Here is a 27,387-nt window from a genome sequence, read left to right as displayed (position 1 = left end):
TTTTGGTCCTCCATACACCAGAACCGTGCTGCTACAAATCTGTACTGGAAGTGACTCCAAGTGACCACCGGAGGGCGTGCTGTGTGCAACAACTTGCACCGCAGTGGAGGTAATCATATTTTAATATAATGAGCAGGGTAATGTAAATGTAAATGTGCAGCTTCCCCACTTGAAAGAGACTGATTCATCCACCAAATATTTTATCTAGATTTCATTCAATGATACAAATGATACAATGATACAAAACCTGAAAAACCAAACACAAAAACATGATACAATTGACCCAGTAAATTATTTGTGATATACATTGATATTTATAAACAACTATAAACAGTATCATAATGCCCACAATTGTAAATATGATCACATTGTTTGTCACTTTGAATCTTTTAGCTTAGTATCAGTGTGTGATGAAATCATTTTTGAAACATCCGCATCATGTGAAAGAATGCGATGCCCTTGATTTACCACTAGGGGGAGTCCTTGCTCCTTACGGATGTAGGAATTTGCAGTCCAGCTTGCTTGACACGGTTGAGTCAATGATCACTTATGGCCCTAATCAATGGTAAGTTATATATAGCCTCCCTGTATATAAATAAGTAGTAGGCCTATTAAAATGTTCTTGTTTTAAATAAGTAAAATTTCAGGCCACTTACGTTGTAACATTTTGGTAATATTGTTTACTGTAACATTACCGCGTTGTGTTGCTTTGCGTTTTTAGTTGGACTGTTTTTGGCATGAATTGCACACGCATTTAGGCTGTGCCTCTTTCCTTTCCCGTTCTAAATGTGGTTATTTTACATGTCCAGGAGTCACAGATCAAAAAGCAACTTGTGTGTTTTAATGTCTCCGACTTGAGATACGAGCACTAGAACAATTGATCTACAACAACAAAAGAGGATTCAAGTTGTTTATTGATCCTCCCAGGTGAAGATAACTCTCAAGCTCAACATAAAACAGAACATTGCACACCCTTCACTTCCGTATTGAATTTCAGATTTCAAATTGTATTGATTGTTAAGAATGTAATAATGAAATGCAGGTGTGTGTATGATGAGATGATTGCACATTTATATGATTTTCAGTCATAATGTCCCTCTGAGATGTGAGGAGTGAGATGATGCGGCTGATGATGAAAATACATTTTCAGCATTCCAATTATTATTAGACAAACCTCATCAAACGACAATTGAATCCAGTTTAAAGCTGTAAAATGTGCCATCGTGTAATCCGCATAAACGGGGACGAGCAGTGTGCCAGTAGATGTTTTTACTCGGGCCCGACCAATATGGGTTTTTGAGACTGATTTCAATATTTGGCACAGTAACATTTCAATAACAGATTTATCGACCAATTGTATATACTGAATAAAATAAACACTTTTTTGGTCTCTAAATGCCAATAAAGATGTGAGTTACAGGCAGAACATTGGATTTGTTGACAATACTTGGTCCTTTAGTACTTGACTTTACAGAGAGAGAGAAATCTGCAAAAATCAGCTCTTTTTTTTACTTTTTTTAAGCGGGGTTGTTTGAATGTCATGTTTTTTATTTTTTTTTATTTTTTTTTTTAATCTGATGGCTGATAAAAGGTCAATCTAAAACTATTTTACTCTCAGGGAACTATTTATTAAAATTTTCAGTTAACTTTTTAAGAGATGCTGTTGATTCTGGGAACATTCAGAAGCTTTTGTTTTTGTTGAACATTAAAACAAAGAAATGTGAAAGTTTAAGATTTCAGGTATTTTTAAATTTTGGGAAACAATTATTTACTGTTGAAAACTATGGTATTTACTTGTTTAAGTTTCCATTTCACTTTTTAAGACTTACTGATAAACTTGGGAGCTCCCTGAATTTTTTTTTTTTTTAGAAATGTAAAATGAATTCTATTGTTTGATTTAAAAAAAAAAATCGGCATTTGGAAAAGTCTGAAAATTGTTCAATAAACATGCAACAAAGACAACAAAGTGAAGATTGGCATTTGAAATTTACGGACGAGGATAAGGGCCAGTGAAGAGAGAAAAAAAGTTTGGCAGATTCTCATTTTAAAGTCAGAATAAAGTCAGAGTTCTGGTCAGAATTTTGATTTTAAAGTCAGAATTTAGACTTTAAGGTCAGAATTCTGACTTTAAAGTCAGAATAATACTAATAAAGTCAGAATTCTGTGAGAATAAAGTCAGAATTCTCAGAATAAAATCAGAATTCTGACTTTATTCTGAGAATTGTCACTTTAAAGTCAGAATTCTGACTTCATTCTCAAAATTCTGACTTTATTCTGACTTTAAAATGAGAATCCTGCCAAACTTTTTTTCCCCCTCTCTCTCTTCACTGGCCCTAATCCTCTTCCGTAGTTAAAAAGAAAAAAAAAAGAAATGATGCCAATATTTGTTTCATCCTTTTGACTAAAAATGAATATCGGCTTCAAATATCGGTTACCTGCCTCCTTGACGAGTAATAATCGGCATCGATATCGTCCCTGAATAAACCTTATCGGTCTATCTCTAATTTGTGCAAAGAGCCTATTACATCTTTGCAGAGTTAAACTAACACTAGGTGATCAACTCCTAAAAATGTAACCCTGAAACGTTAACGCTCCAATTTTTGCTGTGTTGTGTCCCGCTCTTCACACTCATGGCTGCCCCTCATCCACAAAGCTAAATTGGGTGGCGTGCTCCGCCCGCGGCGCTTCTCCCCGCAGGTTCGAGAGGACTTCCTGCGACCGGGGTGCCGCGAGAACCCGCTGGAAGTTGAGCTCCGGAGGCGAGCGTGTGGAGAATGACGGCTGGGGGTGGAGCTGACATTGGCTCGGCGCCATACTTGGTCCTGTTAAGTCCGGCGGAAGAGGCGTGCAGGATGTTGAGAGGGAGGGGATGGAGGAGGACCAGGAGTGAAGCGGCATGAACTTTTGCTCATGTGGAGAACTGTGAAGAGATGGCGGCGCTGAGCAAGGAGACCCAGCTGCGGGATGACCAGGGGCGATGATTCGTGAATTGGAACAGTGAAAGGGGTCAAACTCAGCCGCGCGTGTGCTTCCGCAACCGTCCGATCGCCCCACGCCGAGCAGAGGCGACGGCTCGGGTATCGCGATGCACTGAAGGTGTCGCTCGTCCGCATGCTGGGCAAAAAGCGGCGGAGCCGGGGAACACGTGTGCGAGGAGATGCTGGGGGGCGGGGTCACGGCGCCGGGGATCAGCAGGGCGGAGGGGTTGTGAAAAAGCGGTTTGAGGAGTCGGGACATTTCCTGAAGCTCCTGAGTCACGGTGGTAACCTGGCGAGAAAGGACCTTCATCTGGTGCGTGGAGAAACGAAGGGAAATGAATCAGAGGTCAAATTGGGCCGGATGTCACGAGTTCAGCCGTCTTACCTCGTGTTTTAGCTTTGTGATCGCGTCGTCGTCGTCGTCGGGTTCCTCTGTGGATGGCGAGTGCATACACAAATACATCACGGACGGTCACACAAAAATCGAGTGGACAGTAAGTGCTGCTTTGTGTGTTACCTGTGGCACAATCGTGGCAGGAAAAATCCTGTGTAGTAAAATTAAACTTTGCGTCCGGACTGCTTTGGTTTTCTGTTTCAATGCCATCTACAAAGCTGAATGGGAGCAAATAGGGGGGGGGGGGGGGGTTTGGGGGGAGAGCAATCCAGAAAGTGTAAACAGATACGATAAAATATCACAATCATGCAGTTTGGGAAAAATATTCTTCTAAAATATTACACAAACTTTGGAATCCCAGTTACATGTTATTATATGATTATTTTATTTTATATGTGCAATTGACACAGCAGAAGGGTTGTTTTGATTTGGACATCATGATGTCATCATATCGACCCAATCAACTTAAATGTCCACAGCTGACCAGTCCAGACATCAAATTACCAGCAGAAGAACTTATCCTCTTTTGGCAAGGTAAAATAATAATTTTGTGCATATCTCATCTAGGTTTTATTACTTGCTGAAGTAAACATATTGTCAGCTGTTGAGGCTCGTCGCTAAGTTTGACTAACAACATGGCTAGCTAGCTAGCTAGCCACTTAGCTATTCTATTTGAAACACACACTGATACAGGTTTTTTTTTTTTTTCTCCCTTGGCCATCACCAAATCAATTCATGAAACTTGTTTCCATTGCAGTGTGCTAATTTTGAGCTTGCCAGCTGGTTTGGGTCATTAGCTTGCCAGCTAATTTGCCTCTCAGGTAGCTAGCAAGTTAGCCAATTAGCCAATTCAAAACAATTCCTTACTGGCGTGTGTCGAATGCCGAACATCCGTGCGTTTCTGACATTTCTGCAATGCAATGCCCGTTACTCGGTGAAAACAAAACGGCGTATTGGATTGTTTTGCCGGTGACTAGCACACAAAGCTCTCAGAAAATCTGGCCTAAAAGTAGTTGTGCGGTTGATGTTCCAACCGCAACTTGATGGAAATGGAAGCTAAATGATCATTCCATGTTTTTCCCATAGACCATGAATGGCAGAGAAAATGGCACCGGATGGTTTGAAACGGAGGCTAACAAGACAACAGTAGTGAGTACTTCCTCAGTGGTAAGATTCGTTTTTGAGTTTTGAACGTGAAAACATTTATCATTTCCTTTTCTACATATTTTTTGCATCATTATCTATATAAATGGAGTAAAGCCCCGCTCTGCTCTTGTTGGAGTGTACATTTGCTTTACGCGTTTGTCTTCGCAACAGGGCAGACATGCTGATTATCTAATTAAATCCACTCATTAAAAAATAGGCAGTACATCACTCTAATCATTCAAATAGCTGAAATTATTGTTAATATCTTACTCTTAGCTAACCGGGATAACTCAACCACAGATCAAACCACCATAGCCGGGTGCTAGCTAACATACCATATGCTCGTCTTTTGACGTGTTTTAGCTCACACGTTGCACATTGAAATTTTCTATGGAACAGTTTTTACATTGCTAGTATAATGTACAATATGCAGATGAACGAATAACTAAATTGTATATATATGTGGTTTTGACTCTTTCATATTTAATAATGTAACAATGTACAAGTGCCTCTTGGCCGTTTGTAAAGACATTCTTCTAACGTTTGACCGACCGACCGACCATCCATCCATCCATTCTCCGCTTATTCCTCACAAGGGTCGCGGGGGTGCTGGAACCTATCCCAGCTGGCTTCGGGCTGCGGAGCTGGTTGCCAGCCAATTGCAGAACGTTATAAACCAATTACATCTCTTTTCTGTTCGTATCGCAATTTTGCCTCTGCAGCCACATTGTTATAGTAGTCAAACGACATTTCCTCACATTATGAATTGAAAATACTCCCCCACAAATCAGATTACAACGAACCAAAGTCCAATGCTTTTTTTGTGAGTGGAGAGCTTGTATTCATCAAGTAAGACTGCCACTTTGACTTATGTGGTAATTGTAACGTAAACTCTGAATTGTCCATTCAATGTGGACACATAGTTTATTAGTTTCCCACTGTGCGAATGTACTCTGACACCGATGCTATTTGTTAACCCACCTATGGAGTTTTGCATAGCTTGTTAGCATAAAGCTAAACCGGCTTTATGCTAAGGCAAAGCTATATGTTTGGTTAAAATAACAAGGTCCAATTCTCTATATTTGGACAATTACCACCATTTTCTACTAGTTAATGTTATTGCTATTCAAAAAAATTCCATTTGACTTGCATTTAAATTTATTGTTTATCTACTATGCACCAAAGAGAGCAGTGCTCCCAATTTTAATGTATTATACCTGCTGTACGATAACAATAAAGGTGTTCAATTCTATTGATGTTTACTCAACTGGAATTGGCAAGGAGCAGCTTTTTTGAAGCATGGCTCACTATCTGCCATGTTCAATTTCGGTTGGCATATCAACGACTTATATCTAAAGGCACTACTGTGTGCCTACAAGATGTAAATTGACCTTTGCTTTGATTCATGCTGCAAGAAAAAAAAAAGAAGAAGTGTGGAGTGTCATTGAGACTGGATGAAGACAAGCTCAGCACCCTGCCTGGAGATCAATGATTGTTTTCATACCGAGGGCTAAGCTCTGGCTGCAGGCAGCTGAAGCTCACCACAGGAATCTGCAGGCTGGCGGGCCGAGCGTGATTGCCGGCGGGTCTGAAAGGTCTCGGCGGGAGCAGCGGCGAGCGCAGAGGGGAGCGCAGGGGCGAGCGCAGGCCTCGGCCCAGTCTGCCCAGCGGGGGCATCTTTGGTAGAGGCGAGTGTTCCTCCTCGGAGTTCGACCCTTCCTCGTCCTCCTTGATGGAGGGAAGCTTCTTCACCGGCCCTCCGTTGCTCTCGCAGTCCACCTGAAATTAGGAAGAGGAGGCGGGATGCAATGTTCATTCATGCCGGTTGTTGTTTTGTGCTAGCGCTACATTACGGATGCTATTTTTGTAACAGTGCATCTGTCATCCGTATCCTGATTTTGGAGTCAGTGCAAGGCTCGCTGCAGGTGTTTGCCAATTTGGCAGACCAGTTTCTGCCAAAACGAAGCAGGCCGACGCGGCAGACAGAGCGCAGCGTCTTGGAGATGCGCCTGGCGGAGTGGCCAGTGCGGGGTAGACAGCTGGTCTTACGCAACCTCATTCATTCATGAATCAAACACTCGGAATCATTGTTATGGAGGACCAAGACTGCCGAAATAAAACTAAATAAATGAATGAATGAATGAATAAATAAATAAAAGTGAAAATAAAATGGATATAAAAATTATAATTCAAAAGTTAAATACTATATATATATTTATATATATTTATATATATATATATATATATATATATATATATATATATATAATAAAAGTACAAATAAAAACGAGATTCTAAATATAAATAAAAATAAAAAATAAATATATTTGTTGTTTTTATTTCCATTTATATTTATTATTTTGTATTTAAATTTTGAATTATATTTCTTATATCCATTTTTATTTTCACTTTCACGTTTATTCATTGATTTATTTATTTATTTTGAATTTTGGCAGTTTTGGTCCTCCATACAATGTTATCTCACTTTTATCTGATTATAAATTCCAAAATCATCCCCCTGGGTGGCACAGCTATGAGGTGGGGGAACATGAACGTTTTCGTTTTCACTCCCGGCTGTTTTACTGGATTTTGACAGATTTTGCAAGGCCCGCAGAATATTGTGTTCTATTAGTATAAAAACATGGAACCTACCAAATGAAAGATTGGACTCTCTTCTTTCATCAGGATAAACTGTATATTTCTATCTGTTTCCAATTCGCAGCAATTAGCATTAGAATATAACTAAATGTAATAATTTTTCACAAGTCTGTTTAGAACTGTGGGTAAATGAGCTTTTTTTCCAACATGGCCCTGGTTGATCTCTTTTGCTCTGCTGCCACCTGCTAGCCGTTTTTGTAATAACTACCATTTCCTCAACCGTTCTCTGCTATTGAGAGGCTGCATCAAAGCCTTCTGTATGCTCTAGTATAAATAAAAAAATTATATAATAGAACGTATTTATACGTTTTTGGGAGCAAATTAGTTAAAGGTGTTATTTCCTTCCATTTTTTTGGTGTTAACTTCTCACAGTTTTAATGGTTTAATGACACTACAGAATTTGCTGTGAACCCGGCCCAATTTGCCGACGTGCGCTCGTCTGCGAAATTACCAACATGGCATTTAACACACCACACCGCGCAGAATTTACACAGGTCACAAAAATAAAGCCTTATAAATTTCACAGAGCTGAGATGCTGCTGAGCTTTTTAGAGTCAGGAAAGTTCCCATTCAAAGAGTTACACTGGAGCTGAACTTCATTCACTTCATCGCCTCCATGTCTGTTCAGGAGTGCTCTCATTAAGAACCAAGCGCCATTCACTCCTCTCTGCTGGTTCTGTCAAGGGAGGAATCGCCTCCATTCCTCTCCATCTCGTTTCCCCAGCGTTTCTATCTTCTCCATCCAGTGCACGTGCGAGCAAGGCTGGTATTTTTAGATCACAGAGGTTTAATTTTAGCAGAGGTTTTGCTCTGAGGGAAGGGGGAGGACTGAGGGTCTGTTTGGGATTTCATTTTCAGTGTGCGCTGCACGTGCCGCTGCGAGTGTGTCGGGCAAATGTGCTTCTGCAATGTCGGAATGCACAATGTGCATGATGGCGCACAAGCACAAACGAGTGCATTTACGATGCGTGTGCGTAAACAAGAGAACTCTAATTGAAATTGTTCACCCCCCCCCCCCCCCCCCCGCAGCCTCCTTTCATCTTTATGTTACAGCAGCTCATCTGCATGTAGTTGTCGTTCTATTATTATCCGGCTAGGGGTGACCCCCCCTCCCTGCCCGGGGTGACCCCCTCCCTTCCCCACCTCTCTTACAGCACTATATTTAGCCACACACTGGATGGGAAAAACATGACTGCAAGTCTAAAAATTAACTACCCGTGTGTGTGTGTAAGCGCTCGGTCACTTAAGATGAGAATCGCTGTTCCGTTAGCAAAGCGCGCATGCAACAGCTGAGCGCCATCTGTGAGCGTCTGGCATCGAGACCAACTGTCTTTAGCGTGCATCTTTAACCGTTGGCTGAGGATTTGATCCTTTCTCCTCCAGTCCAGATGGCTGTTTTTTGTTTTGTTTTTGTTTTTAAGTGTAACACCATCCAAAGCAAAGTGTTGGGTGGTAGAGCGGGTGGCAAAGCTGGGCCGAATCTTAAAAAAACAGATGGATTCTTGCCCTGGATTTTCTTTCAGGCTTTTTCCAAAATGGGATTATTTCTTTAGCAGCACAATTAGGAACACTGATAAATTAACGTGACAATTAATTGGCAAACTGCTTGAGTCATTAAAGAGTTCTTTGCATGCCAAAAAGGCAATTAATAAATATAATTTATTTGGATGAAATAATAAATTAACTGATTCCGTTAACCAGAATTTGGATCCAAAGACCCCTTAAAGGGGAGGATTTTTTTTCCCAGGACTCCCTCATAATCCTAGGATCGTGGGCATGTAAGCATAATTACTGTGCACAAGAAACAGAAAACATGAGTGGATTCATTTTCACATTGTTTTTCTGATGACAAGAAGAAGACATGGTTCACGTGTAGCACAAAGATTTATCGGGAATTTTCAAGAGCGAATGAAAGCTTGGGACCTGTGTGATGTTTATTTACCCCAGAACGCGTGAAGAAATCAAAAGTAAGGTTCCATAGTTACGACGGCAAACGTGAAGCATGTGGTCAGAGTGCTAAGCTATGCTGGTCGAAAGTGCCGCTCACTTTTGCACCCAAGCTTGAATGCCGCTGTAAAGGCCTCAAGACACCAATCCGACATTGGCCAAATGTGACCGACGCCCCCAATCTGACGCCAATTATTAAGTACCTTATGCGCATGCGCGAGAACGAATCACCCTTCCCTTACCATCGGTGCCGGTAGCCACTCTTTCTCATTGTTAGAAAAAGGCAACGGGAAAGCTCGCGTATTCTTTTAAGGCTTTTGCGTCATTAAGTGCTCCCCGAAAGGCGGGCATTGTCATTGACAGGAATTGACGATTGATGGAAGTGCCCACCAAGAAGTAACCCAGTTTTCTTCTGTTCCCAAATGACATTGCTGTGGATTCCTGTTCACCGAATCTAATCAGACATAAGATGAAATGCTTTGGCATCTCAGCATAAGGCCCTCGTGGGGAATAAGAACTGTCGGGCCAAGATTGATATTTTTGTTTACGTCGATGATCATAGCAAATTAGATTCATTCACAGTATGGCCCCTGGATTCTTGCATCCCAGAAACAGATGCAGAACACGCCGAAGGCCTTTGCCATCTGGTTGGCGAACATCTTGGGGACCCTTGGGGGGTTCTGGAGTGTGTAACTTTCTTGTGCCCGCCGCATATCGCGGTCCAGTAAATTGATGGAGTTGTCGGCATCACCGTACCTCCGCGCTGTGTCCTTCCCTGAGGTTGTACGTTAGATCGTGTTGGATCTCCGTAAGGAACTTCTGGGCGTAGTCGGGGTACAGGCAGAGAACCTCGCGAAGCCCTTTGAGGCTGATGTACTGCAAGTCGCAGTAAGTCAGAGCCTTCACACATGCGTTGGTCTTAATCACTTCTTCCTGGGTCAAGCAGTCAGAGCCAATCAGGTCACCTCTTCCTAGAATTGGAAAAAGAAAGACTTGGTTAAAAGTGTAGCTGTTTGCTTACTGATTCAATCCGTGGTCCAAACGAGGAGGGAGGCGGTGCAGCAATGTTTTTCTTCACCGTGGCATGTGGGAAGATGAAATTTTAAAGTGGATGAAATTCTCAGTGTTGCACCATTTTCTCTCTATTTTTTTCTGCCTCCCTCTGCATCACATCCCTTCTGCTGAGCTGTAAATCCAAAGCGGCGCTGCCAAAGCAATTTGTGCAGCTGCGTCTCCGGGAGAAGAACAACACACCTCCTGCGAATGAGCGCACGGGAGCCAGCAATGACAACGTGTATGTCATCATGTTGTGCATGTGATGTGCGCACGTACCCGGGCCAAAGATGCTAATATGAGCATCATTCACTTAATTATTTACACCAGTTAGATCATTAATACAAGCAGCTATTTTGCTTGATATGTACAGCTGAGCTGAGCTGTTTGTGTCCATCTGAGCGGTTTCATGTGCGCTATGAGGACCAGCACGAGCGCATGAGTTGCAGAACTTGGCTGTGGGGAGGCTTTTAAGTTTGCCAACAATGTGGCGAGGTAAGAATGCTGGATGTCGACATTGGCATCAGTGGCTGTTCTTATTTGCTGCTCTAAAATATTTGATTCAAATTCAAATTTTGAGTGATAGTTGACATTATATCATATTGTCCTCTAAAATAACTTTCTGGTAGTCTTCGACTTTAAAAGCATCTGGTTCTCAATCATTTTCATCATTCAATAATTTGCTGGCCGCATTTTGCACACACACAAAAAAACTCCGTCCATCTCACCTTTTCTAATGTTTTGTCCTCATTAAGGTCACAGCTAAGGTGAGGCCCCATGCTAGCTAAATTTTTGAGAGAGGTGGGGTACACCCAGGACTAGTCATCAGCCAATTACAGGGCACATAGATAAACACACTCACAATCAGACCCCAAGCACGGGGAAAACACACATAAATACACACAGGAAGGACAGATCCAAGATTCGAACCCTAAACCACAAAGCTGGGAGGCAGACGTGCTAACGACTCCCTCACCACATTGCCTGCAAAAACTCCATGATTTGGAGACGGGTCACGTTGGACAAACAATTACTGTGAAAATTGGGGCATATTTCTTGAAAAAGTTTCAAATTACAATCAACTCAAAAGAGGGCGGTTTCCTTCACTTACCAGTAAATAGTACATGAATCTTACATTCAAATTGAGACACGTGCAGTGGGCACGAATGTGATGAATTCAATGCTAATCTACAATAGGATTGTTTTGTGGTCTGTCTCAATTCGTCTTGAAACCAGTGGTGCTATCCAAGGTTTTGAACATCGTGCTGGTTGTATGATTAACACATGAAATGGAACAAAAGTTCTTTGCTACCCAGAATAGCGAGCACGGTGTTGTCCTTCAGCACTTCCATGGAGCCGGAGCACACAAAGTAGATGGCTTGTAGGGCGTCGCCTTGCCGGATTAGAAATTCCCCGGGAGCGCAGAAGGACGTCTTAATGATTAGTGAGAGCGAGCGCAGGCATCCTCTGCTGGCTGACTCAAAGAGTGGCAGCTGCAGCAGCTCCTTGTTTAGGTGCATGGCAATGTCAGCCCTCAGCTCATCCGGGAAGTCCTTCAGCAGCTGTAGAGTGGATATGAATAAAATATATATCGATGGGGGGAAAAGCTCGAACAGAATATGACGACAAATACCTCGGGTGGTGCCTTGAGATAAGAATTGAATTTGCTCTGCGAGCACACTAGGAACTCAAAACACTTGCTTAAATCATCTTTGCCCATCGAAATGGTCAGAAATGCCATTAATCTGTGCCAACCCACTAAAAAAAAAAATTCAATAAGGGAAAATACCACTGTATAAAATTGTAATGCATAAAAATAGAATAATAAATAGAGCTCTGACTCGCCCAAAATCTGCGTTCGCAATTCGTGTTCACATTAACAAGCGAGTACTAAATGAACTTGAATCAACAAACTTTCTTATTGTACTTTCCTGAAAAATACTTCATAGCCAAACAAATAAAACATCCAATTTGATAAAAATGGTAAAAGAAGTGCATTTTAAGTAGTGCCATACGGAATCCTAAGCGTTTTACCAAGCGCTATTCATTCACTTATTTGAAAATATATCTAGGTATTGAACCTGAGAGCGTTGACACAGCAGTGTTAACCTAACAAAAGTTTTTCCTTTTTAGTTTAAAATAGCTTACTTCAACTTCCAGGACCCTTTGTTGTACCCTGGACAGCCATAGAATCTCGTTTCTTTTACTTGCTTTGGTCCAGTAAATCCATCCGCATTGTTGGTCCAGCTAGCTAGTGCTAAGCTAACCTGTTGTCGCCCTTTGTATGCTGTTGTGGCGGCGAGAGAGGCCAGCAGTGAAGTACCAAAGATAAAGGTTGCGATACATTGCCTCGCTGGGCATTCTTGACTGACTTCTTAACGGATGAATTTAAAGATCATTAACCAGCCAAATACTCCCAAGTACTGTGACAAGAGTGTTGCCACCCAAACGTTCCTCTGCGACAATTCGCGGGACAATATCTTTTCTGACTCGAATCTGAAAATTCTGATTCGGTGTTCGTTTTTAACTGCCAAGTCACATCTCAGTTCAAGTCGCCACTGATTTGTGCACAACCCTTGTAGTAACAATTAAATTGAATGCCAAGAATCAAACGGTGTGTACGTTAGGACATCATGCTGCGATTCAAAGTGTTGTGCCTCCCTTGGCCACTGGGAAGCAGTACAGTATGATGCAGTCATGCAGACACAGAGGAAGAAGAATCTTCTTATAGTGCTGGGATGGTTAACCGGACGTCCGTCCACACTGTGAGTGACTCTTCTGTATTTAGTTGAACAGAAAACTTGATCGCATCCTGACTGACAGGCTTGTTGTTCTACTCCATCTGTTGTTGTCCATCAGGATGCGTTTTAGGCATTTGGTGACTTGTTAGGCATCTGTTGATGAAGATCGGCAATTTGTTGCACATATTTCATGTCTCATATCCATATACCTGTATGAGAACTGCTTTACATTTGTATTGAATATCTCGACCTTGTTGGAGTTCCAAATGGGTCAAAGTCAGTTAGCTTATGACCTGATTTGCTCTCTCATCTTTGTGGACTACGCTTTTCCAGATGCACTTTGTTTGATATTCCCTTCCCTGTCGGGTGATCAGAGTTTTGTGCTCGTTGTTAATATGTACTTTGGCTCCTTAAAGGTTGGCAAACACTGCTCTCGAATACAGAAACAAGGACAAAAGGCTAAAGTGGCGAAAATGAAGTGTCCTTGAAACATTCTTGACTGTGACCGTGAGATGCATGATTTGATATTATTTAATATTTCTACCTCACTGACATCAATGCCATTGTTGACAGACCAAGTTGTCTGGAAACACTCCATCATGCGCTGCTCAAGGGCTTTGGGCAGCCGGTGCACTCTGATGAAGTCCTTCAGATCCTTGGTGCGGGTGTGGTAAAGGGAACGGCGTGAATACATCCTCTGGATGATGGCTGTCACGTTTCCAAACACCACGGCGTGCATTAATGCTACGGAAGAGACAAAAAAGTGAAATGAAGACCGCGAAAATCAGCGAGGAAACATTTGGTATCTGCCCAGCATGGTGCTTTGCACACCTCCGATCAGCATGGTGCAGATGGAGAAGATCTTCTCAGAGTCCGTGTTGGCCGACACGTTGCCGAAGCCGACGCTGGTCAGACTGCTCAGGGCAAAGTACAGCGACGTGACATAAGAGCTCCGCACGGATGGGCCGCCGCTCAGCGCCATGCCTGTACCGCCCGGCGCCCTCGCACGGGACCTGCTGCTGTTCCACTGGGCTGCGCCGAACATACTCGCCCCGTTCGGTGGCTCCAGGCCAGAGTTGTTCCAATGGCTGGAGTTAATCAGTTCTGGCGTCACGGTAGCTTGAGGCGAATCGGAAACCCCCAATAGGGAGGTGAGTGGAGCCAAGAAGTACGGCGTGCCCAATCGTTTAGCGAGCTCGTGAAGCCAGCCTGTTGGGGGGGGGGGGCAAGGCGGAAAAGTTTAATAGCAATTTCCCTGCTAAGCCGAGTGGTCGATTCTCTGTCTACAGACTGTCTGCCCTCTGTCTTGGTCCTGTTGGGACTGCTGATTTACTGTTTTGACTGTGGTCAATTTTTCATAGTTTGCTGGGGGCTTTCTTTCCTGAGTTTTTGTTATTATTATTTTATCTTGTGCAACATGTTGTCCCACATGGTCACATTTTGTCATTAGTCATGGTCCTAACATTTCCCTTGCATCTTCTCCAGTTGCCTCTAATTGTGTAATTAATCTGTATGGATATAGTCTTTTCACTGAATGTGTTGGATTGTTTTGTCTTCTTGTATTTTCCCCCGTTGAATCTATATAATTATAATTAATGGGGGCAGCGGGCTGCATGGCCGAAGGGCATAGTGGTCGTCCTCCAATCCAGATGTTTTTGGTTGGATGCTGCTATACAAGCGAAAACCTCAAACTCCATATGTTAGCTTAGCTACTAACTACCTTTCTTTGTAAAATACCCCCCCCCCCCCACTCCCCATCCCTTTGGCTTCTTCACCTCCATGACCAAACTGTGACAGCTCCACTCTTCAGTAGTCACACCAATGCAATTGTTATAATCCGCAGTCATAACAAGAACGGAAGAGTGCTTTCTATGTATTTTGGGTCTGTTAAGTGTAACGGATGTCAGCTAGCGCTCCCCACTGCCTTAAGTGCTACGTTAGCCTGTGTGTCATGTTAAGAGCCTGGGCTTTTAGCGTACAATGCTAGTCTATTCAACTCCCAAGCAGTGAGGATTTTTGTGGTTGCTTGGTCGAGCCTATCGCCACAGTTACAATTGATACTGTGACCCGAATTGAGAGAGGTTTCGGTGGTGAGTGGATGCCAGCTCGTGCTACGCAACAGAAGCCCAGGAGGCTAAATGCTCAAGCCCCCAGATCGCTGGCTAATGCAGCTCTCAAGGTCTCAAGGAGCGAGTTTTACTTCATGTACAGTTGCAGAAAGCTAGCAGGCATCCGTTGCGTAAGCAACGCACACAAAAAAGCAATTCATCAAACCCCTTCTTGTATATACAGTATTTTCTGGTCTGAATCGTGAGACCAAGAATAACAGTTAACATCACAGGCACTTCCCAACATTGTTATTTTTGGTGAACATAGTAGGAGGTGAGACAGATCGCCATAATTACGTTTTCTCACAAAAACATGCTCTGTGGATAAAATGATAAGGATAATTCTTTGACCTATCTTTGGAGGTGTGTATGTAGCTGCTTAGGATGGTTAGCATTACTTTTTGTCTTTTTGAAGTCCCCCAGATGATGAAGTGTAATCACTTTGTTTATCTCCTGACTGGTCATTTATTGCACGGGTGGTGTTATGCTATGCAATTGCTTTAAAAAGAAAAAAAGTCAGTGCTAAGAAATTGGGTCATTACTGTGTATATGAAATTGAACAGTAATGGAAATTTTGGCAAGCTTTACACTAGTTGTATTAATTAAGACAGGAATCCTGCTCTGTGGAAAGGCGTCAACAAACCTATCTCCCAAGAGGCAGGACTGTTACTTTCGATCTCGCTGCGGCCGATGAAGTACCAGACACAGGCCATCCAGTGGCCCAGCAGGGCAAAGGTGGACATGAGCAGGGTGAGCACCACGGCACTGTACTGGGAGTAGCGGTCCAGCTTCTGCAGGAGTCTCAAAAGGCGCAGGAGACGTACTGTCTTCAACAGGTGCACCCCGAAGTTCTGGGTGATGCACAAAAACGTGGAAGAAATGAGGAAAAAAAATAACATTCAATTGAACTTGTCTGAAAAATATGTTTTTTTTATTCACTACAAATAATGAGTCTTTGTTCATCTATCTATGCTTGCAATGTATAGTGACAGGCAGAGCAATGTAATGCTTTTCCTCTAGAGGGCAGACGTTACAGTACAATTAACTGGACTTTTAACCTGTTGCTTTTCACACAACAGAATATTGTAGCTTTTTGTTCAACTGAACAGGCCCAAATTTTACGCTCCGTAAGTCAATTTATGAGTAAATTAAGACAAGATCTTCAATATTTCAGTACTGTATACGAAGGTTATTATACTATTTTAACAAAATAAAATTTAACAAAACTGACTAAAACTACATCTTACATTTATAAAACTAAAGCTAATTGTAATCATAGCAAAAAGGTCTTTAGTTTTCGTCTCTTTCAGTTAATATCGTACATGAGCTTTTGGGGCTCATTTTAATGACCAGTATTTATTTCAGTATCATTCTGTTTCCATACAGTAGAAGGAAAGTCAAATAGTCAGTTAATTAATAATTGTAGTTTTAAATCTCGCACTGTAGGAATACTCCATAATGTTAAAAAACTATTAGCTAAAGTGACACATTAAAAATAAACAAATAAATAAATAAAACAAAACAAAAAATTAAATTTTTCAAACAAATTAAAACTAACTGCATTTAATAAAAACTAAAGTCAAAAGGAAATAAGAACAAACCATAACCAACCCTGCCATATATATTTTTTGACGTTTTTTTTGGGGGTAGAATTCCCTGAGATTTTCCTCATGCAAAATATGAGCCTTGGCTTGATTATAAGAATTGTGAAAGACTGTGTTGGGCTCACCACGCTGATATTGAAAGCATAGAGCAGGTCGAATGGCAAAGCGGCGATCAGATCCACAAAAAGCCAGGATGTGACGTAATGGATGCAAATGGAGCGGGCGTCGTACACTACCTGACCGGACGTGCTCACGTAAGTGGTTCGGAAATTCAGCACGATATCTGAAACACACACACAAACATAGACACAGTGTTCTTTTGGTGCTCATTAACACAAAAATGAAATATTGTCGTAGCATTAGGAGCATCCTCACCAATCATAAAAAGAATCTCCACCAAGATGTCACTGACACTGGGGGGGTTTCGTGCTGTCGACGCACCATCCTCTCGTACCTCGACTGCCGTGAAGCAGACATTGTAAGGGACCGTGACGGCGACGTAGAAGGTCGCCAGCAATATCAGCCAATCCCAGCCGGCCTTAAATGCGCCATAATGGAGGAGGATGAAGCGGGACTTCTGGATGTCTGCCACTTTGTACTCTGGCACCGGGTTAGCATTGGCTCCCAGAACACTCTTGTTATGAAACAAGAAAAAAAAAGAAAAAATTAATAAACATGATGGTCAGTGAAGAAGCAGCATATGAAGCCAAATTAGTACTTATTCTTTACCTTCAAGTTTCAAGCAAAGCAAGTCCTAAGTTATTATGGCAAGAAATCAAGCTAGCGTTCTCGCTAAATTTCAGACGGGCAAAATGAGTCAAGTCATTACTTGGATTAAGTCATAAATCAAGTCAAACTCTTCCTCAGTCACAACATTATTTTTGTACATTTGCCATTTTCCACTCAGTATCTGTACTTGTGTTAACCGTACGAACACATTCACAAGCACCGTTTTTTCTCGTAGTCCCAACTCAAACCGGTCTTTGTATTGTCTATTATTTGACCTTCTTCTCCATGAAAACGTATAACGTTTTATAGTGATGAATAAAGTTGTTGTGCGGCTTTTCTTGCAGTTGCAAATGTGATTAATTACAATTACAAAAGATTCAACATTTTATTAAGTTAAAGAAGAAGACTTTATTTAACTATGATAGTCTTAGCTAGGTCTACTTTGGCCAGTGAACTGTTTTACACTTCAAAGCAAAGGTGAAATTATGATGGCATACTGTGACACTTTGACATACATATTCAATTGGTAAAATTAGATATTCATTCTGTAAGTCGCCGGACTCTTTAAAAAGGTATGCAGAAGAGATTTAGAAGTGTGCGCCATTTTTTAGAATTACCTCAGATACACAAGGACTAGGTCAGGGGCTAAACAAAGCGTGGCTCATCGATCCCTTATGATGAGTGCAAAAAATGGGCAGACGTTTCGCTTGCCCGGACGCGGGTTACCGGGGGCCCCCTCTGGAGCCAGGCCTGGAGGTGGGGCTCGTTGGCAAGCGCCGAGTGGCCGGGTCTGCACCCATGGGGCCCGGCTGGGCACAGCCCGAAGAGGAAACGTGGGTCCCCCTTCCCATGTGCTCACCACTGGTGGGAGAGCCCAAAGGGTCGGGTGCATAGTAGGCTGGGCGGCAGACAAGGGCGGAGACCTTGGCGGTCCAATCCCCGGCTACAGAAGCTAGCTCTTGGGACATGGAACGTCATCTCTCTGGTGAGGAAGGAGCCCGAGCTGGTGTGTAAGGCAGAGAAATTCCGACTAGATATAGTCAGACACTCCTCCACACATGGCTTGGGCTCTGGTACCAATCCTCTCAAGAGGGGCTGGAATTGCCCCCGGTTAGAGGCGCAGAGCAGGTGTGGGCATACTGATTGCCCCCCCCCCCCCACCCCCCTCCCCCCGACCTGGCGCCTGTACGTTGGGGTTCACCCCGGTAGACGAGAGGGTAGCCTCCCTCCGCCTTCGGGTGGGGGGACGGCTTCTGACTGTTGTTTGTGCTTATGCACCAAACAGCAGATCAGAGAACCCACCCTTTTTGGAGTCCTTGGGGGGGATGCTGGAGAGCTCTTCCTCTGGGGACTCCCTCGTTCTGTTGGGGGACTTAACGCTCACGTGGGCAATGACAGTGAGACCTGGAGGGGCGTGATTGAGGAACGTCTCCCCCGCTCAGAACGCAAGTGGTGTTCTGTTATTGGACTTGTTGTGTTATTGACTTTGTAGTCGTGTCATCGGATTCGTAGCCGCATGTTTTGGACACTTGGGTGACTAGAACGGAGGAGCTGTCAACTGATCACCACCTGGTGGTGTGTTGGCTCCAATGGTGGGGGAGGATGCCAGTCAGACCTTTCAAAGCCAAACGTATTGTGAGGGTTTGCTGGGAACGTCTAGCAGAATCCCGTCAGAAAGAGTTTCAACGCCCACCTCCGGCAGATCTTATCCCTTGTCCCGGGGGAGGTGGGGGACATTGAGTCCGAGTTGACTATGTTCCGCGCCTTCATTGATGAGGCGGCCGATCGGAGATGTGGCCGTAAGGTGATCGGTGCCTGTCGTGGCGGCAATCCTCCAACACGCTGGTGGACACCAGCAGTAAGGGATGCCGTCAAACTGAAGAAGGAGTCCTATCGGGCTTTTTTGGCCTGTGGGACTCTGGAGGCAGCTGACAGGTACCGGCTGGCCAAGCGGAATGCAGCTTCGGCGGTCGCTGAGGCAAAAACTCGGACATGGGAGGAGTTCGATGAGGCCATGGTAAACGACTTCTGGACGGCTTCAAGGAAATTCTGGTACACCATCTGGCGTCTCAGGAGAGGAAAGCATCGCACCATTAACACTGTGTATAGTGGAGATTGGGTGCTGCTGACCTCGACTCGAGAGGCTCTGAATTGCTGAGGAGAATACTTCGAAGACCTCCTCAATTCCACCGACTTGCCTTCCTTTGAGGAAGCAGAGTCTGGGGACTCTGAGGTGGGTTCTTAATTCTCTGGGGTCGCGAGTCACTGAGGTAGTAGCTCCTCGGTGGCAAGGCCCCAGTAGTGGATGAGATCAACCATGGGTTTCTAAAGGCTCTGGATGTTGCGGGGCTGTCGTGGTTGACACGCCTCTACAACATTGAGTGGACATCGGGGACAGTGCCTCTGGATTGGCAGACCGGGGTGGTGGTCCCCCTTTTTAAGAAGGGGGACCGGAGGGTGGGCTCCAACTATAGAGGGATCACACTCCTCAGCCTCCCTGGTAAGGTCTTTTCAGGAGTGCTGGAAAGGAGGGTCCGTTGAGAAGTCGAATCTCGGATTCAGGAGGAGCAGTGTGGTTTTCGTCCCGGCCATTGAACAGTGGACCAGCAATACACCCTTGGCAGGACCCTCAAGGGTGCATGGGAGTTCGCCCAACCAGTCTACATGTGTTTTGTGGATTTGGAGAAGACAGTCGACCATGTTCCTCGGGGAGTCCTGTGGGGGGAGTACTAGGCACCAAGAACCCTGATACGGACTGTTCGGTCCCTGGATGATCCCGGTTAAGCGGTAAATGAAATGGACACCCGTACTAATCAAAGCTGTCTCCCGAAGTTTCTTCTTTTCTCCATCTTAATCTTGACAACATCCGGAATTGCCAGAAAGATTTCACAGCAAAGAATCTCTTCTTTTTTTTTTCTTGCATGTTGCCATCCTCTTTGTCCTGATTTTATAACTCAGTCCTTGAATCCAATTTTAATAAGCTTCATGGTGCATGTTTTTACAATAAAGCTCCAAAGAAACCACCCTATTTTCGCTCTCTACTCACCATGCATACTACCACCCACACTCTTTTTTTTCCCGTTTTTTTAACCGCTTCATTCCCAAGGTCCAAACTACTTTTGCTTGATCATCTTTTCTTCTTTTTTTTTTTGCCCCAAGTGACTGGAACACTGCAACAAATAATAAAACTCATCTCATTCATTCCAATATCATCATTTCAAAAGTTAGTGTTTTAAGCCTGTTATGAATTTTTTTATTCACCATATGCACTGATTTATTGTAATTTATGAAAATATTTAATTATACCACATTTTGTTGCTTCGCTTTATGGTGCTCTGATATCTGTCGCGAGGTCAACAAATGAAAATCTTATCGCAATTGCCAGACCTGAATAAATGAAGGTTAGAAATAAAGCTTGTCCGCTTTCAAAACACAAAACAAATGGCATACAGCAGTCAAGACTTGTCATCAACAGCACCAGCAGTTCTCACATTGTTGATATTCAGCTTGCTCTTGGTTTTGTCTTGTTTCTGCAGGTGCCCAGAAAGCTGGTAGAGGACGGCCCGACTTCGCCGGCGTTCCACGCTGAAGCCGGCCGGGCGGCTGATCTGGTGGACCTCCAGGCCTGTTTCTTCATCTGAAATGTGGAAAGCACTCGTGAATTCTGGTCAGTCTACGGCGTGTCTGTTCGACCTTTTCAGTCGTTTGTTTCATTGTTCAAAGGGATCTTGAGCTCACCGGCGTCAGACTCGTTGTCATGGTCCAGGTCTTTGTTCTCTGTGATGTCCTTCTGCGAGACTAGGAACAGAACCACCTCACTCTTCTCATTCTTAATGGGCACAATGTCCAGCAAACACCAGAACTTGGAGCCTGCACAAAGAAAACAAGTTGGAGAAATACATTGCATTGAGAAAGTCTACACACCCCTGTTCAAATGACAGGTTGTCGCTTTAACCACTATTAATGTGACTTATAACATGTATAACACATTTAAAAAGATATATTTGATAGGGGAAATGAAAATCTATTCAATAAATAAACTAGTTGCACAAGTGTGCACACCCTCATAACTGGAATGTGGCCGTGTTCAGAGGGAACCAATCACATTCAAAGTCATGTTAAAGGGGAGTCAGCACCAGTGTTGGGCAGTAACTAGTTACTAGTAACGCGTTCCTGTAACTTAGTTACTTTTTACAATAACTAATACTCTAACACGTGACTTTTATAAATACAGTAACTCAGTTACAGTTACAATATGGTTTATTAGTCAGTTACTTGATCAATTATTTAACTTAATAATTAAGCGCTTCATAATCAATGGATGAATATGATTAATGACTAAAAAATGAATTTTCATTGCTATCTTGCAGAAACCGGAAGGTTTTTTTGCTCACACTGACCGTTGTTATTCGGAACTGTTCATAATTCAAAATGATGGTGTTTTATTGGTGATGGTGAGCAGTGTTGTATTTGCACCAAACCATTTTGTATCCAATAGTACAGTCTTGATTTGATCAAACTATTTTTAATGTTTGTTCTCATTATTTTAAATCCCCCAAACCTGGCAATTGTACAAAGTTGTGTATCTGAAGGGGGGAATATCCCTTTGGATTCTCTGCCAGTTCTTACCACTCTTCTTGTATAGGATGATTTCAGTCTTGAACTCCCGCCGCTCATCCAGAGCTCTCTGCATCTGCGAGGTGAGGTGTTGGCGGGTCTCGCCGCCGTACAGGAAGTGGCACGTGCAACTCTTCTGCATGAGCTCGCCGCGGGCAAAGCCGGTCAGTTCACAGAAGCCGTCGGAGCAGTAGACGATGGGGTACAGCGTTTGGACTTGGGCATTCCCCAGCACAAAGTTGCTGTCTGGGAAGAGCAAATTGAAACCATCAGGAAAACAAAGATGCCATTTTTTTAACGAGTTTCTGTGATTGCTTTTTGTGAATCACCATTATGGGAGAGCAATAACATTTTCATTGTCTGCGTACAGAATTAGATCCCGTGGTTGGGTTTGTTGAGTTAGCATACAGTTCAACACATTGACTGTATGTAAATACTGTCAAATAATTAAAAAAAAAAACTCAATTGATATTTCCTGCACGGCTCTCCCCGTTTGGCGGCGTGTTCGCCTCGGCTCTTGGGTCAGACTTAGCCGTGATTCTACTTCCTTTGAAGAATTGTCCTCGGGGACAATTCAACATGCCTGCTGCTTTTCCATCCTCTTCCGTTTGTCTCACTTCTCTTCTTTGCCGCTCTATTGTTCTTTCCCAGAGCAATCTTTGCTCATCCATTATAATGGAGGCACTGGCAATTACCCAAACTAATAATGAGAAGCGAATGTATACGTGAATGTCCTGGAATGGCATCGCGTTATTTGACAGTTGTGCATAATTCATTTTGGAGCAGAGTGAGTGAGTACGCCCTTCTTTCCAGCGGGATCATTAACGTCCATTCATGAGTGAATGCGGAGTGAGCAGAATGTTCACTTTGAAGGATGTGAACTGTACTGAATGACTCAATGAGAGGATAGAAAGAGGGGAAAAAAGTCATTTGTGCTTGAATGAAGCACCAATAAAGCTCATGTAAATATGCTGGCCAGACTTTATTCAGACAAGGAGAACAAAGTAGATCTCGGTGCCCGTCCTGGGAGATACATTCTATTATTTAGTAGTTGTGTACCAAATGTGCTCAATTTTATATAGCATCGCTGCTATGTGGAAAAAACGATGGCGCCCACCAGGGGACATCACGAAAATATTTAAGATTGCAATATAACGCAGCACTTTGCAATGCTATTGCGTTTTCACGCAGTGACTTTTTCAAAAAAAAATATTGCAAAATAGCTCAAATTATTTGCAAGAGGAGGAGACATTCCAAGACAATTGCTTTGTTAATTAACTTTTAGTGAATATATGTACCGTATATAATAATTAAATAGATATAATTATGTATTGCAAAATAGCAAGAGGAAGATTTCCACTTGCGGGGCTGGCAGGAGCATGGATGATGGTTTGGAGAGACTTTTAGGATCTCGAGATGTCCGAGGCGAGGACATACTTGGCATGCAAAGGTATAAAGTATGAACTAAATGTTTAATCATCTAAAAGTGAATTAACAAAACAATTGTGGTGTTGATCATAGCCAAGGCTGTTGCTAATGAGAATCTCTCGCTCTCTCGCAAACAATTTGCTTTATTTCACAATATTTTTTGCTAAATTCATTGCATTAAAACGCAATCGTTTTGCGTTTTATCGCAAATGCAATAGTTATTTCACTACAACACAATAGCATTGCGTTATATTGCAAAATATAAATATTTTTGTGATGTCCCCTGCCGGGCTCCGTACAAAATAAACATATTGCGTGATAATGTACTGAGCATGGCAGAGGACATTTCGAAAATATTTAAGATTGCAGTGTAGCGCAATATAATGCAATTGTGTTATATGTCAATTTTTGTCTTTTTATTTATTTATTTTTACGTTTTAGGGATGTCCGTATTCAGTTTCATCCCCAAATCAAAAAAATCGTCACCCTCTTAAAATAATTGCCTAAATTATTTGTTTGCCTAAATCATCTCCTTGTGATGCAAATAGTTAAATTTTTTGTGTTTCCTGAAAAATTTGCGTTTAAATTAAAGATTATTTTAAGAAGGCGTCAAAATTGAAAAAAATGACAATAATGGACATAAATGTTTTTCACTTAACAGCGACGATAGGGTAGTTTGAAAAGTAACCAAATGATTTTGTGTTGTTTATTGAAAATGTCATTGAAATTTCATTGAAAATTGACAGGGTTAAGAATATTTGAGGTACCGTCTTTGATCCATAAATGAGTGCACCAGCTTTCCACGGCAAACAAACCAGCATTGATTTCACACATGCTTGACGTTATTTCGGGAGTCATTGAAGCACATGCGCTTCTGATGCATTCTTCAAGCAATGGGAGATCCCGAGTCCTCGTTCTATAGATTTTTGGCTTGATGTAACCCCACATGAAGGAATCACATGGTGTGAGATGAGCTGAATGAGAAGTTCCTGGTTGAGCGGGTCGGTCCTGTTGGACGCTCCCCATTCGCTTGATCTCACACCATGTGATTCATTCATTTGTTTTTCTGGTGGGGTTACATCAAGTCGAAAGTCAACGGAACAAGGCCTTGCCGTCTCTTATAACGCTTGAAGAACCCGTGTGCTTTCCGTGTCTACCAAATTGCCGTCACCACAAATATTTTCAGTTAAAATAAATTCCATCCACTTTATGTGTCAGCGACATCACAAAAATCCTGTTACAAGTGCTGATGAACAAAATGCGGAATAAAATCTCTACCAGAAATATCTGAAGCACAATTTGGATTCATGTCAGATGAAGGTACCAGAAAGATTGAAAAGAAGACAAACAAAGACGTAATGGAGGTGGCGGTCTTGCTTTTTTTGTGACGGTGCCTCACGTTTGTTTTCACGGCAAGGAAACCCAAGGTAATTTCTTTGCATTAACTAATTTGCTCCCCAAAACGTAAACAAACTTTCTATTTTAAATATTGCCATGGTCCCCAAAATGTATTTATACGTTTTTTTTATGCTAGAGCATACAGAAGGCTTTGATGCAGCCTCTGACCTGAAGAGGTCGCTTAAAGCAATGGAGTTATTACAAAAAACGGCCAGCAGGAGGCAGCAGAGTATAAGAGATCAACCAGGGCCATGTTGCAAAAAGGCTTTTTTAAAACAGGTTTGTGAATAATCATGAAACTTGGCTATATTCTAATGCTAATTGCTGCAAAACTCAAACAGATACAGATTTGCTTTTTTTCCTGATGAAAGAAAAGACTAATCTTTCTTTTGGTAGGTTCCATGTTTTTCTAGCAATAGAACAGAATATTCTGTGGACCTTGCAAAATCAGTCAAAATCCAGTAAAACAGCCGGGAGAAAAGGGGGTTGCTTCAGTGAAAATGGCTGCGTGTGAATGAGTTACTGTAAGGTTGAATATGCTCAAACTTGAAGGCCAGATGGGACCCGCTCAATGTTGGAGTGCTTTGTCAGTTGTTAAAAGTATCCTACACCCTAAAAACGGATTGGTCAAATTGACTAAAAATAAAAAAAAAAGGTTACATTTAACCAAACTAGCTGGTAGTTATGTGTCCGACAGATCCTTTGGTTAAAACATCCACTCTAGAATGGTAATATATATTGGTGATTGGGCCAACCGATACAAATTGGTCATTCTGACCAAAAGATCGGTTAATCTGTGTTCGAGGCTGACATTTTTTCGGGAATCCCATGACCCGCGGGATTCCTGAAAAAAAAGTACCACTGATCGTCACACCCACCTAAAAGGGGCGAAATTTGTTCTCTGCATTTGAGCCATCACTTGAGCGAGGCAGTGAGCAGCATCAGGGGTCATCATTTAGTGATCTACAGTCTTTGGTATGACCCTGGCCAGGGATTGAACCCACAACCTCCCAGTCACAGGGAGGACACTCTACCACTATGTCACTGAGCTGGTCATGCCTAGTGATCTATCTATCTAGACACACATTTCCACTTTTATAATAATAATTAGGGGTGTGCCAAAAAATCGATTCTCATAAGAATCGAGATTCTCATTTAGTACGATTCAGAATCGATTTTAAATGTCCCAAAATCCATCCATCCATCCATCCATTTTCTGTACCGCTTGTCCTCACAAGGGGCGCGGGAATTGCTGGAGCCTATCCCAGCTGGCTTCGGGCAGTAGGCGGGGTACACCCTGTACTGGTTGCCAGCCAATCGCAGATCCCAAAATCGATTTTATTTAAATTATTTTATACTGTCTTGCCTTTGTCTGTGTGTGCCTTTATTTGGAGCGCTGTTCATGTTGTACCCGGTTTGGCCACTGAGGGGGCAGTGTGGTTCCATGCGGTCTAATACACTATTAAGTTGTAGCCACGTTAGAGAGTAGAAGGAAAAAGTCACGATCAAGTTATTCCCCCCCACCAAAATAAATGTCAGCGAGGAGCCGTTCTTTTGGGTGATAAAAGTGCCGCGAGCAGCGCGCTAATTAGCATTAGCGAGTCAGACTGGAGTAGATCATTACAATTCCTTGCACATCTATAGATTAAAGCAAAAATCATTGTCAATCAAATAATTTTGAATCAAAAACTGTTCTTAATCGAAAATCGATTCCGAATCGAATCAAAGACCCAACAATTGGAATCGAATCGAATCGTGAGACATTCAAAGTTTCCCACCCCTAATAAATAAAGTTCCAAGTGATCTATCTAGATTTAATTTCTATTGTAACCAAATTCATTGGTTGTTTGGCTAACCAATAAAATTGACCAACCGGAATCTATTGGTTAATCAAGCCAACATGAGCTTAATCAACTAGATTGGTAGTTTTTAGAGTGTACTTCTGCAAAGAAAATACATTTGGATGCGTTTGTGGGCAGCAAAAGTGAAACCATGAAATAGCTCAAGTTGGTAAAATCACACGAAAATAGATGACTCTTCCTTGTTGATCGACCCCCGAACCCCGTATCTGATCTCCATACATTTGGCACGGTCCCCGCATGCATATATGATCAACACACCTTGCATCAGTGAACACACTCAGTCACCCTTTTTGCAACTCCGCCGCAACCCGTTTTCAATCATCTGTGCAGCCATGTGGTTACATTGGATTTCACTTCATTACCGCGCAAGTGCTGCTTATTAATTCACGAATGTTTGTGCGCGAGTTTGTGCGCGCGACGGCATCGCCGTCAATTCACACAGCGGCCAAAAGTGAGCAACGCGAGCCAATTTTCATTCAAGTCATGACGCCGAATTGCGTGAAACATCATCCGCCGCGCAGCAATTCGCTGATTTAAGACTTCGAACTCACGAGTCCCGTCGAAGCGAGTGGCGATGGTATCCAAGAAGGTGTTCTGCGGCGCGATCAGACCCCGCATCACCGGCATCCGCGAGCGGGTCGAGCCGCGTCTCTCCCGGCGCTCCGAGCCATGACTCTCGCCGGAGGTGCTCACGAAGCCCGGGAGAAACCTGGACGTGGTTCCC

At 42.8% G+C, this 27,387-nt stretch overlaps 1 protein-coding gene, 1 long non-coding RNA gene and 1 pseudogene across 3 annotated transcripts; 1 reads left to right on the top strand and 2 right to left on the bottom strand.

The window, feature by feature from the left end:
* Positions 1 to 313: 313 nt before the first annotated feature.
* On the bottom strand, positions 314 to 27,387 carry LOC147179981 (voltage-gated delayed rectifier potassium channel KCNH8-like). 2 transcript variants are annotated; one of them, XM_086070160.1, is made up of 15 exons: positions 27,215 to 27,387; positions 21,988 to 22,221; positions 21,097 to 21,228; positions 20,850 to 20,995; positions 17,005 to 17,263; positions 16,755 to 16,912; positions 15,669 to 15,876; positions 13,749 to 14,126; positions 13,462 to 13,661; positions 11,489 to 11,738; positions 9,880 to 10,094; positions 6,023 to 6,297; positions 3,496 to 3,590; positions 3,364 to 3,410; positions 314 to 3,288 (listed from the first exon to the last, which is right to left on the bottom strand). In XM_086070160.1, exons 1-15 carry the CDS (start codon positions 27,288 to 27,290, stop codon positions 2,629 to 2,631), a joined length of 3,333 nt encoding a protein of 1,110 aa, XP_085926286.1. In that variant the 5' UTR covers positions 27,291 to 27,387; the 3' UTR covers positions 314 to 2,628. The 2 variants fall into 2 exon arrangements, with proteins under 2 accessions (XP_085926286.1, XP_085926287.1); XM_086070161.1 differs by having other exon boundaries at positions 13,471 to 13,661.
* On the top strand, positions 3,760 to 21,877 carry LOC147179982 (uncharacterized). The gene is made up of 3 exons (XR_015094253.1): positions 3,760 to 3,906; positions 4,459 to 4,539; positions 20,895 to 21,877. It is a non-coding gene; the product is annotated as an uncharacterized LOC147179982 (long non-coding RNA).
* On the bottom strand, positions 18,081 to 19,736 carry LOC147179983 (uncharacterized; annotated as a pseudogene).

This window comes from Leptonotus elevatus, chromosome 2 (assembly GCF_054856555.1).
Source record: "Leptonotus elevatus isolate MCC_2025b chromosome 2, RoL_Lele_1.0, whole genome shotgun sequence".
In the NCBI taxonomy this organism is placed as follows: Eukaryota; Metazoa; Chordata; class Actinopteri; order Syngnathiformes; family Syngnathidae; genus Leptonotus; species Leptonotus elevatus.
This window is presented reverse-complemented; position numbering and strand designations above follow the sequence as displayed.